At 40.2% G+C, this 10995-nt stretch overlaps 2 protein-coding genes across 3 annotated transcripts in view; both read left to right on the top strand.

Moving 5' to 3' along the window:
* smad9 (SMAD family member 9) overlaps window positions 1-10995 on the top strand; it is a 937424-nt gene that overhangs the window by 322972 nt on the left and 603457 nt on the right. The window lies entirely within an intron of this gene.
* dchs1b (dachsous cadherin-related 1b) overlaps window positions 1-10995 on the top strand; it is an 84747-nt gene that overhangs the window by 67755 nt on the left and 5997 nt on the right. Inside the window, exons 6-18 of the mRNA XM_037687951.1 lie at window positions 92-328; window positions 592-1641; window positions 1838-2025; window positions 3463-3559; window positions 4196-4353; window positions 5988-6428; window positions 6552-6847; window positions 6936-7051; window positions 8452-8691; window positions 9823-9948; window positions 10078-10287; window positions 10418-10674; window positions 10771-10977. Of these exons, the coding sequence (XP_037543879.1) occupies window positions 92-328; window positions 592-1641; window positions 1838-2025; window positions 3463-3559; window positions 4196-4353; window positions 5988-6428; window positions 6552-6847; window positions 6936-7051; window positions 8452-8691; window positions 9823-9948; window positions 10078-10287; window positions 10418-10674; window positions 10771-10977 (3623 nt within the window). The remainder of the gene's footprint in view (window positions 1-91; window positions 329-591; window positions 1642-1837; window positions 2026-3462; window positions 3560-4195; window positions 4354-5987; window positions 6429-6551; window positions 6848-6935; window positions 7052-8451; window positions 8692-9822; window positions 9949-10077; window positions 10288-10417; window positions 10675-10770; window positions 10978-10995) is intronic.

Here is a 10995-nt window from a genome sequence, read left to right as displayed (position 1 = left end):
AAAAAATTTTGTATTTAATGTCCTCCAGTGAAAGAATGGAATGCTAAAATAATGAAAGCATGTCGAGTGATTTGTCTTTTTACCTTTGCAGGAGTAATTTCTCTCTCACGCTCACTTCATGGCAAAGCAAACACAGTCATCTCCATGGTGATTTCAGCGGAGGATGGTGGTGGTCAGACGGCACCCGTCAATGCCCGAGTGAATGTGAGCATAGTGGGAGGCTCTGTGGTGTCTCCAACTTTTGACCAGGCTCAGTATTTTTTCACCGTGTCCGAGGATGTCCTCAGGGGGACGGCAGTGGGGGCAGTCCGGGCTGCTTTTAAGACAGGTGGGACTGCTTGTGCCCTCGATGAATCATTGATCATACAACGCAAATATGTGTCAAAATATTAAATGAACCTACAATTTATCTTTGTTTTGTGGTGGAGTTTTTTGTTGTTGAATGTTTTGCAGTCATAAAAAGCATGACAAGCAAAATAAGCTTTCCTTTGACTATTTAAAATTTTTATTTTAAACTAAAAATTGATGTTAAAAATATTGCCCCAAATCTGCTTAATTCATACATCTTTGCCTTTTCTCTCTCCTCTTCAGGTGTTTCTAATTATATCTTCTATTCCATTTCTTCTGGAGATCCTGATGGCTACTTTACAGTGGACAGTTCCTCTGGTACCATTCGCACCGTCCTTCCTCTTGACCATGAAACCTGCCCCAGTCTTGACCTGGAGATCCAGGCACGCTCTGGCTCTCCTCCAGCCTACGGAAGCAGCCGGGTGCACATAACTATATCAGACGTAAACGACAACGCCCCTACCTTCCTCCCCTCCTCATCAGAGTCGCTCCTTTTGCCTGAGATCACCAAAATGGGAACGGTTATCTACCGCATTCAGGCCACGGACAAAGACTCCGGTCATAACAGTCAGCTCAGCTTTGACCTGATCTCTGCTGGCACCACAGGCAGCAGTGGCCAGAGGACGTTTGGTGTTGACCGCGGCAGCGCGGAAATACGTTTGATCGGGAGTCTCTCATATGAAAATGTCCCACGCTATGATCTCCAGGTCGTTGCCAAGGATGGTGGAGCTCCTCAGCTCAGCTCCACCTTCACACTTGTGGTTCACATCCAAGCGCAAGACGCAAAAGGCCCCACCTTTGACACCCTTACCTACCGGGTGGAGCTGCGAGAGAACACACCTCTAAACACACGTTTCCTCCAGGTTCGAGCACTCAACAGAGAGGCTTCTGGGAATGGTGGGAGCTCTTCGTCTTCCTCCATTTTCTACCGACTCAGACCCGACGGTGATGCAGCTGGATTCGGCATCATGCCAGACACTGGGTGGCTGTTTGTTCGGAGCTCTCTGGACAGAGAAGTGAAAGACATGTACCTGCTGACTGTCCTTGCCACATCAGGCCCAGGAGGGGTGGGGAGAACCGGCAGTGCCACTGTCAGGGTGACTGTAACTGATGAGAATGATAATTCCCCAAGACTGAGCCAGGAAAGGGTTTTCCTGGCTGTCCGAGAGAACTTACTGGCAGGAACAGGCTTTGGTAGGGTGTCAGCAACAGACAGAGATGCAGGACTAAATGCTCGACTCACATACAGACTGATGCACTCGGACAGGCACTTTCAGATCAATTCACAAACAGGTGAAGAAAAACATTGTAACCATACAGTTACTGAATTATATTTAATTTGATGTAAAAATTGATTTACCCAACTATTATTAAATGTTGCTTCATTAGCAACAGCAAGAGCTACATAATTAGATTTAAATGCTGACGTGTGTGTTGTTTCTGAATTAAACCAATAAGCTCATCTCCCTGTGATGTTCTTTTGTTTCAGGTGAGATCAGTACCCACCTCGCCCTGGACAGAGAGCAGCAGTCAAGCTATCAGTTTGTTGTGGTTGTACAGGATGGAGGTACGCCTCCCCGCAGTGCTACAGGGACAGTCCACATCACTGTGCTGGATGAAAACGACCATGCACCCAGTTTCACACATGCCAGACCTGAAAGGGAGTTGCTGTTTCAGGTGAGAGAAAATAATCAAGAGGAATAAAATACAATTTTTAATGGTTTCAGCTTGAACTCTGTATGTTAAAGTTACCCCTTTAAAGTATACTGCAATGTTTTATTACTTTGCACTTTAATTATTAAGTAGGTGTAAGTACCGGTAAGCGTTAAGTAATCAACCGACCTACTAATCAAGGCAATAATTGGTAGAATTGAACATAGCAGGAAAATAGTTGTTTTTTATTTGTTTGTTTGATAGTTCAGCAGTTTTAGTTGTAAAATTAAAATGTGTTTAGAACCATGCACAATGTTGTGTTCTCAGTAAAAAAAGTAATTATTAAACTAATTTCTATGAAGATTTGGTTGTTAATTTTTACAGAAAAATGTTTATCCTTTATTTACAACTTGAAAAAGAGTTCAAAGTAAAATTAAGCTCTGAGGTTATGATGAAGACTTCTGGATGGAAGGTGAAACATTTCAGCACAAAAACAAAAAAAGAAAGAAACTGTCCAGATGGCCTGACTGAAAACTGTTGGATTGTATACCTGGATTATTGAGCATGGACTTTGTTGAGCTAAGGTTAAATTTTGTGATCTGGACACAGAAAGGTTTTTTTTTTTTGGATGACTTCTACATGAAGGTCTGTGTGGATACGGCTGGACAAAAGTAAAAGTTGTTCATAGTCACTTTAATCTCAGGGTTTCATTTGTGCGTTAAGCCAGCCTGTTTGTTCTTCAGTTGTTTATGGGTTTCTAGACTGGTGGTTCCCAAACCTTTTTGCCTTCAACTCAGAAAACAAAAGTAGCAACAACTCATGATCCAACAACCAGTATTGTTGAAGTATACAAACATTGCTAATAAGCCATTTAACATAAAGCTTCATCTATATTTTTATAGATTTATGGAGCCACCTTTCATAAGTACTTAAATGTCTTTTTTTTTTTGTTGTTTTTTTGTAACAGGCTATGTTTAAAATGCCATTGGTAATCATTTTTGAAGTTTGAGTTCTGTAAATATTTTTAAGACGCTAAACTTGGTGCTTTGTGACCCCGATTGGGGTCCTGACCCATCTTTGGGAATGACTATTTTATACTAAATATATAGGAATCCAATATTATTTGAGCAACAGTTACTTTTACATCTACATTTGTTGGGGTTGTTGCCATGCATCAATCCCAACAAACTGTTGTTGTGTAATACTTCTGGGTGGTATGTACAGCATTTATTTCCACTGTACATTTGCTCAAAGTAAAACTTATAAAATATTATAATGTATCATTGCATGGATTGTTAAAATTGCCTTTAGAAATCATGTACTACTCTCATAACTATTGTTAATGTTTTAAAATTGAAGACATTGTTGCATGCTGTTGCAGTGCAAGGGCCGATAGAAGTAACATGCTACATACATGCTTCAGAAATGCTGTAAAACAACTTCCTACTATTCTTTTTGCAGGTGACAGAGGGGCTTCCATCTGGAACTGTTGTGGGGACCCTGACAGCTAAAGATCCAGATGAGGGAGAGAATGGTACCATCCTCTACTCTTTATCAGGTGCGTCTTAGAAATAATTTCTTAGATGATTAGGTGGACTGAGATAGGGTAGAGGTAGAACAGCCGACTGGGGACCAGAAAGTTGTGGTTTGACTCCCCACCATTCCCATGTCGTGGTGTCCCAGAGCAAGACACCTAATCCCTAATTGCTCCGTGGGCGCTTACATAGCTGCCAACTGCTCTACCTGGATGTATCTCATTGTTTGGTGGGTTAAATGCAGAGAACTAATTTTGCCATTGTATGGAAACATACACTGATGACAACATATAGTGCTTTAGTTACTTTACTTTGATTGGTCCTAATGGGGTGTGGTGGCGCAGAGATTAGCAAAGGTAAGCCTGTGATCAGGAGGTCACCGGTTGGAATCTGCTGACAGTTCCATCAAATTTGGGTGGGAAAGGTAAAGCACCCACACCTGCTTCCATCCTCATTTACCCCACTGTGGGCCCTTAAGGAAGGCCCTCCAACTGCCCTCTGGGCACCTTAGATGTCAGTCCTCTGCTCCACCATGTTTATGCTCACATGCAATGAGAAAAGTGTAGAGAATTAGTTTTTCCATTGGGATTAATAGAGTATATTAATTCCATAGGCCTGTATGTAACCCTATTATGACAAAAAAATGATTTACGTTTCAGGTTCCAGAGCAGAGTGTTTCTCCCTGAACCCAACCAGTGGTGAGCTAAAAACTGCTTCCCCGTTACGATGGGCGGAACGAGCCGAGTATGCATTTACTGTGATCGCTGCCGACCACGGCACACCAGGGCGCAGCTCCAACTGTCAGATACGCATAGAGGTAAACATGATCTTTGCATTTTTCTCCCACATTTATCTCCAAATCATTTGAAATCAAGACAATACAAAACTGGAACCAAAAGTCTGTTTGGTGAGTACATCCACAGCTGTCACATTACCACACAATACCTCAGTCCTTTTGAGTAAATCTCCTCAGTCTGTGAACTGTATAACTGTCAAAAGAACTGGAAAAGGGGGTAAATATGAGAAGAAGAAAAACTGAACTTCTGCCTGAATAAATAAAACCATGTATTCAATCTAGTGTGTATTTCCTGATCCAGAGGTCAGGAGGGTAACTAAAATCCACAGTTAGAAACCCAGAGCTGTGGGAATGTGACGTCTGAGCTTATTTTCTGACTCTCTGCAGGAAAGTTCAATCCTACATATGAACATACTATATCAGGAATTCAGCAGGAGGAGAAAAATGTCTGCTAGAGAAGGGTGTTGGCTTTGCTTTGACTGTGGAGCGTTGGGCTGTGTTTTGTGTGGGGAGTGTGCGTGATTTGTTTCAGAAAACGATGCTAATTGCAGCAGGAGCACTTTTCCTTAAATTTTACTTGAAAATGTCTTGTGTGTCAATTTGATTAGACAAATGAAAAAAGAGGCACCTTGGAATCAAATGCTCCCAGATGATATTTGATGAGAGCCAGCTGTATTAAATCATACACGTCAGTGTACAGTAGCAGCATGTATTACATGCATTCACACAAATGCATTGAAAACCTTGAATTGCATGAGGTAGCATGATCAAATTCTGTTTTTGAGATAAGATTTCACGTAGTTGTGGATAAAATAAAATAAAAACCCAAAAAGAAGTAGTGTCATACACCAAAAGCTGTTAGATTGTATTATAGTAATACTGTTGTATGGGAAGATAGGAAAACAGTAATTTGTCATTTAGAGACAAAAAAAGTACATTTTCTCAACCTGTTAAAAGTAACAATAGTAAGGAAGGGTGAGTGTGTTTGCATAGATTTTTTCTATTATGATTTGTTTTTAATAAAACTGGATATAGCTACTTTTGCTTACTGTCTTCAGAGCTTTTTATTTTGCATCAAATCATGAAGCTGTTTAAAGTGTCAAATCTCACATATTTGTTTCTTTTTAGTTCAGACTGAGGCATAGTGGGCTTGGTTATTGTTCTGCCTTTTTTTTAAATAATAGACGTGTTTACAGCTTTCCCATTACCGAACCCTTCTTTTTGTGTGCTTTTGGCCACAGACTCCCAAGTTAAAGTCAGAATGCCCCGGTGTCAGGATGTTTTACTGGAAGAATTGCACATTAATCTTCATGTACAGCAAAAAGCCTGTGAGGGTTATTATAGTAATGACAACCACATAGAATCAGACTACGCCTCAGGGCCATGTTTTATGAAAATTTGGGATGAGGGCCTTATGGACGAATATCAAAAGAAATCTGATCCAGTAACAAACATCAGCACTTGCCTTATGCTTCATTAAAATGATACATTAAAAAGTTTTCAAATGTAATTCGGTGTGTTTTGGCTCAGAAATGTGGTTGATTAAGGAAAAGATTTCAATATGATTGTGATCTGAGTAACTATTATTAATTGATGGAATTTGCAAGAACAACTCAAAAGTTGTGCCTGTTTGACTGCAGTTTCCTTTATTTTAGGTTCTCAGCTTGTCCAGGTTAGTCCCAACGCCAAATGTCCTTTCTATGACCCTGAACACAGTGGAAGGAACTGCTCCTGGCTCCATCATTGGTTCATTACGTTCAGTCAACCAGCAGGAATCTGCCATACTGGAAGGCCAGGTGACCTACCTGGTAGTGGGAGGCACTGACCGGGATGGGACCTTTATGGTGGACCGTGTAAAGGGTGATGTGTACCTGGTGCGTGAGCTGGACTATGAGAAGGGGTCGAGGTACACCCTGCACATCGAAGTGTCGGACTTCTCTCAGGTGTTTCCTAGCAGCCACCTGTTGAAGCTGGAGATCAACGTACAGGACAGTAATGACCACGCCCCTGAGTTTTCAGAGGATCCTATTACAGTTGTGGTCCCAGAGAACACAGAGCCGGGGTCTTCTATTTATGCCTTCCAGGGTGTGGATCAGGTGAGAAACAAGTTCTAATAATGGTAATTGTAAAGTTTGGGAATTATATAAGACTTAAGTATATTTTTGGCAAACATCATACAGTGCCCTTAAATTTGGTCACTATTTATGCCTCTTGTTTAGGATGGCCGTGGGCCCAACAGTGACCTACAATACTCCATCGAGCACCAGTGGCCAGATACGTCTGACCTCCTGGTACTAGACCCTTCTAGCGGCATCCTGACCCTGGGGCAGAAGTTAGATCGTGAGACTACACCGTCCCTCTACCTTGTGGTACGAGCCACAGACCAGGCAGTAGATCCCACCAAGAGGCGATGGGGTTCAGTCACCGCTCGGTTGTTTGTGACAGATGAAAATGACAACGCTCCAGTCTTTAGCTCTCCCTCTGCAGTCAGTGTTATGGAGGATCAACCTGTAGGGTCAGTTTCCTTTCTACGTTGATAGCTTGAGAATTGCTGTAGCATTTGTTTGTTATAATTTGTTTTCTGTTTGTCTCTTTACTGACAGGTTCGTGATTTTATATGTTGTGGCTCGAGATAAAGATGAAGGAGAAAATGGCAGAGTACTGTTCAGAATCCAGGCAGGCAATCGGGATGGCCGCTTCAGTCTGAACCCCAACACTGGTAAGATGGTTTTAACTGGGGAAAAAATAGCTTCTTTCCCCAAAAACTTTCCTGATGAACAACAGGGCAGACTTTTTCATCATGTAAACAGAATATTTAGGCTATAGGATTGTTGACAGTCCTTAAAAGCATATATATATGATGAAGCTGAGTTTTGTCTTCTTTTGAGCTGGGTGTTGAAGGCATGTTGAGCTCTGACTTGGTTTGACTTGAAACTATAAAACAGGCACATATTGCAGCTTCCAGATGGAAGAAATCTTTACGTCATTGCTTTCAACTGTCTTGTGGGTTGATTTCACTTATGGTTTGTTTCTCAGACTTTGCGGTGTTAAGCTTTTAGTTATTAAGAGCTGTAATGGCAGATTAGCGTGTGTTATAAAGAAGTTTGCCAAACTGAAGAGCTAATGTGGGAAGTGTCATTAGACTGATTACTGCTTAAAAATAGCATATTTATTCTGCCAACTTTCTGCCACTTAACATTGATTCAACTTCAGTTTATTAACTTAGAGAAAGCCATAGTTTTTTGTAGCTCTTTCATTTGTTCTTGTGTAGCTAAAGATTTATTTGTAACCAATAGGTTCCTAATTTTCCCATTTGAAGCACATTTAAACCAATCTCAAAGGCATTAGTAAAATCTTTAAATCCTTCATGCATCTTTTGTACTTGTTCATTTTCCATTTAAATCACTATGCAACCAAAGGTCAAGCTGCCTTTATTTTACAAATAGAAGCTGTATCAGTTAGATTGTGCTATGAAATAGCAGAACTTGTGTGATTTGTTTTTTGCATCTGCTTTTAACTAAAATGGTTGAGCTAGCAAGTCCCCACAGAGATATCAACACGTCAGCATCACAAAACAGTCAACACACAATGTGTCTTTGGCACACCGTGGCATTTATGAATTACATGCCTCTTGGGCAATGCAACCAAACTCGAACACTGCTGTGAAACACACACACACACATTTCATTTTTCCTTCACTTTGGCTGACCCTTTTAATAGTTTGTGTGATGACAGGGCTGTGGGATGGAGACATAAAAGGTAGGAAAGCAACTGAAGCCAGAATTTGTGCAGCTGAGGTGTAATTCACAGTCTCATGTGAAAAGGCATAATTAACTATAGTTACACATGCACTTGTGCCTCAAAGATTCAAAGTCAGATTTGAATGCATGCTCGAAAAGCCAGAATTGAATAAGTGATAAGAAGTAAACAATTAGCTGTACATACTAATGTACTTTTATTTCTCCTTAAGGAATACTACGGTAGTATTTGCAGGTATACCAAAAATAATTCTTAACAGAAACAAAGTACCACAGAGTTTGACAAATGAGAGTATGAAATTTCATCTAAAATAATATTTTTAAAAAGTTCCAATAATAAACACATGTTTACTGCTTTCAGGTTCTCTCTCTATTCTTAAAGCTCTGGACCGGGAAGAGCAAGAAGTTTACAATTTAACAATTGTAGCAGAGGACCACGGTACGCCTCAGCTCTCCACCTCCCAGGTGTTGTGCGTGCATGTGATCGACGTGAACGATGAAGCTCCGGTGTTCCAGCAAACAGAGTTTGAGGCTCAGGTGATGGAAAATCAAGGACCAGGAACCACAGTGTTGACTGTAATAGCAACTGATCGCGACCAAGGTTTGTTCAAGGAGATCTCTGATGAACATCAAGATTTTATACTTGTTAACGTAGCATGGCCTGTTACAGAAACAAGTCAGTAGTAAATGACTGTGGCAAGGCTAGTTTTTGTACGTATAAACATATTTTATTTTTTTCAGTTTAGTTTTTTATTATCAGAGAAACAAGGCCATGTGATAAAGAAATATTTATTTATAGTACCTATTTCAGTGTATTTAAGTGTTTGGATAATTAAGGCACATATTCGAGGGGTAGTACCATAAACGCTTGGAAGAACGTCTACAAATACACACTGGAAAAAAAACTATTTTTACACAAGGAGGAAAAAAATTGTCCATAATTTTGACACAAGTTGTCTTCTCATGAATTTCATAAAGCACATCAAATAGATTTAATTTACCAAGTGTTGTTATGGTTTGTTTCTGAAAACCACTTAAGCTGTGTTCGGTTAGTTGACCCACATGTATCACAACAAGAATTTCAATGTCAAAACTAAATTAACGCAGATGGATACATGGATATTAACACACAAAAAAACCAACTGAAAAACTATAGCGTGCAGTATATTCTAAGAGGACTTATGGCAATAGTCAGCAGATGATTACTAATAGAAGAATTTGGGTATGAGGAGCTGGAAAAACAAACTTTGGAAGGCTTCTAGTGGAAATGATGATGGCACCAAAATAAAAAACGCCTAGAACATAAATAATTAACTATATTACCAAACTCATAGTCAATCACAGAAAACCCAACTGATTACTGAGTAATCTGTTAATTACAGATTGACAGAAACTAACTTATTTAATATTATTGACATATCTTAAATATTTAAGAATGTTAAAAAAATAAATCAACAAATGAAACTGGAAGCACAATTTGGTAAAACTTTCAAATGCAAGAGAAAGAACACAGTGGTAGAGCTGAGGAGTCAAGCAAGAAGATACGATCAACAAAAAGCCAAAAATGGTTTTGAATAAACAAATCAAAGCCACAGTTGGTTGCTAATAAACTAGTTACAGTCATCCATGTATTTCTTTGGATTTACTGGCAAGACAATACAGCTTTAAAATCATTTGATGTAGTTTTTTCAATTGGTTTTATAATGTATTATGCCTCTCGTTTCTAATTCAGGTTCTAATGGTCAGATAACTTATGGAGGTGTGACAGAGGACGGCTTCATCATCAATCCTGTAACAGGGGTCATCACCACCACCAAGGAACTTGACACAGAATATCAGAAGATCTACACTCTCACTGGTAATTAAATACCGTTTAATCCCTTTTTCCACTATGATCTGTTATTTAGTGTAAACTCTTATTACAGCTGCATCAGTTTGAACTCACTGTAAGGGATTTGTCAAGTTAATACTTCTCAATTTTTACCAGTCTATGCCAGAGATGGAGGGCTGCCTCCTAACTTCGCCAAGGCTTTAGTTCGTGTGGAGGTGCTGGATGTGAATGACAATGTTCCAGTCTTTGCAAAGATGTGGTATGGACTCCAAGTTCCAGAAAACCAGGAACCTGTAGTGCTTTGCTCCATCAAGGCTACAGATCCTGACTCAGGTCCAGGTGGAGAACTGGAGTACAAAATAGCCTGTGAGAAACAGCTACCTCTGTTTTAGTTCCTCCATAGGTCCCTTCACAATTGTTTCACATTTTTATATTTATTAAAATCTTGAAAATATTATTGAATTTGATGAAGACATTTTTAATTATATATTTCTAGCTGGAGACCCTGAAGGAGATTTCCAGCTCCATGCCAGCACAGGAACCTTGTCCACCCTGCGAGAGCTTGACAGAGAGAGAAAGGCAGAGTATAACCTGGAGATGGTGGCCACAGACCGAGGCAGCCCTGCTCTCAGCGCCACTGTAACAGTGCAAGTCAAAGTGCTGGATGTCAATGACAACAGCCCCATCTTTACAAGAAATAGCTACTCAGCAGAGGTATCAGAAGATGCTAAAGAAGGTTCTCAAGTTCTTGAGGCAAGTAGAAATGAAAAAAAAAAAGATCCAAATTTAAAATGTCCAATTTTTAAGATGATTGTGTTGACAAGTTCTCTGCCTTTTGTTGTTTTGCAGGTGTCAGCGACAGATGCCGATGAGGGTTTTAATGGGAAAGTTCTGTATTTCCTCAGCCAGGAGGCACATGGAACATTTACTGTGGATGAAGAGACTGGCCAAATCACCACATCAGCTCTTCTGGACCGTGAAAAAATGGCATCATACAGCTTCCGGGTTTTCGCTGTTGATCTTTCACCTGCTGCACCCAGGAACTCCTCTGCTGAGGTAAAAGGCGGATTACCA

The sequence above is a fragment of the Nematolebias whitei genome, chromosome 14 (assembly GCF_014905685.2).
Source record: "Nematolebias whitei isolate Nwh7 chromosome 14, NemWhi1, whole genome shotgun sequence".
Lineage (NCBI taxonomy): Eukaryota > Metazoa > Chordata > Actinopteri > Cyprinodontiformes > Rivulidae > Nematolebias > Nematolebias whitei.
Note: the sequence above shows the minus strand (reverse complement) of the source record. Positions and strands in the feature narration are given on the sequence as shown.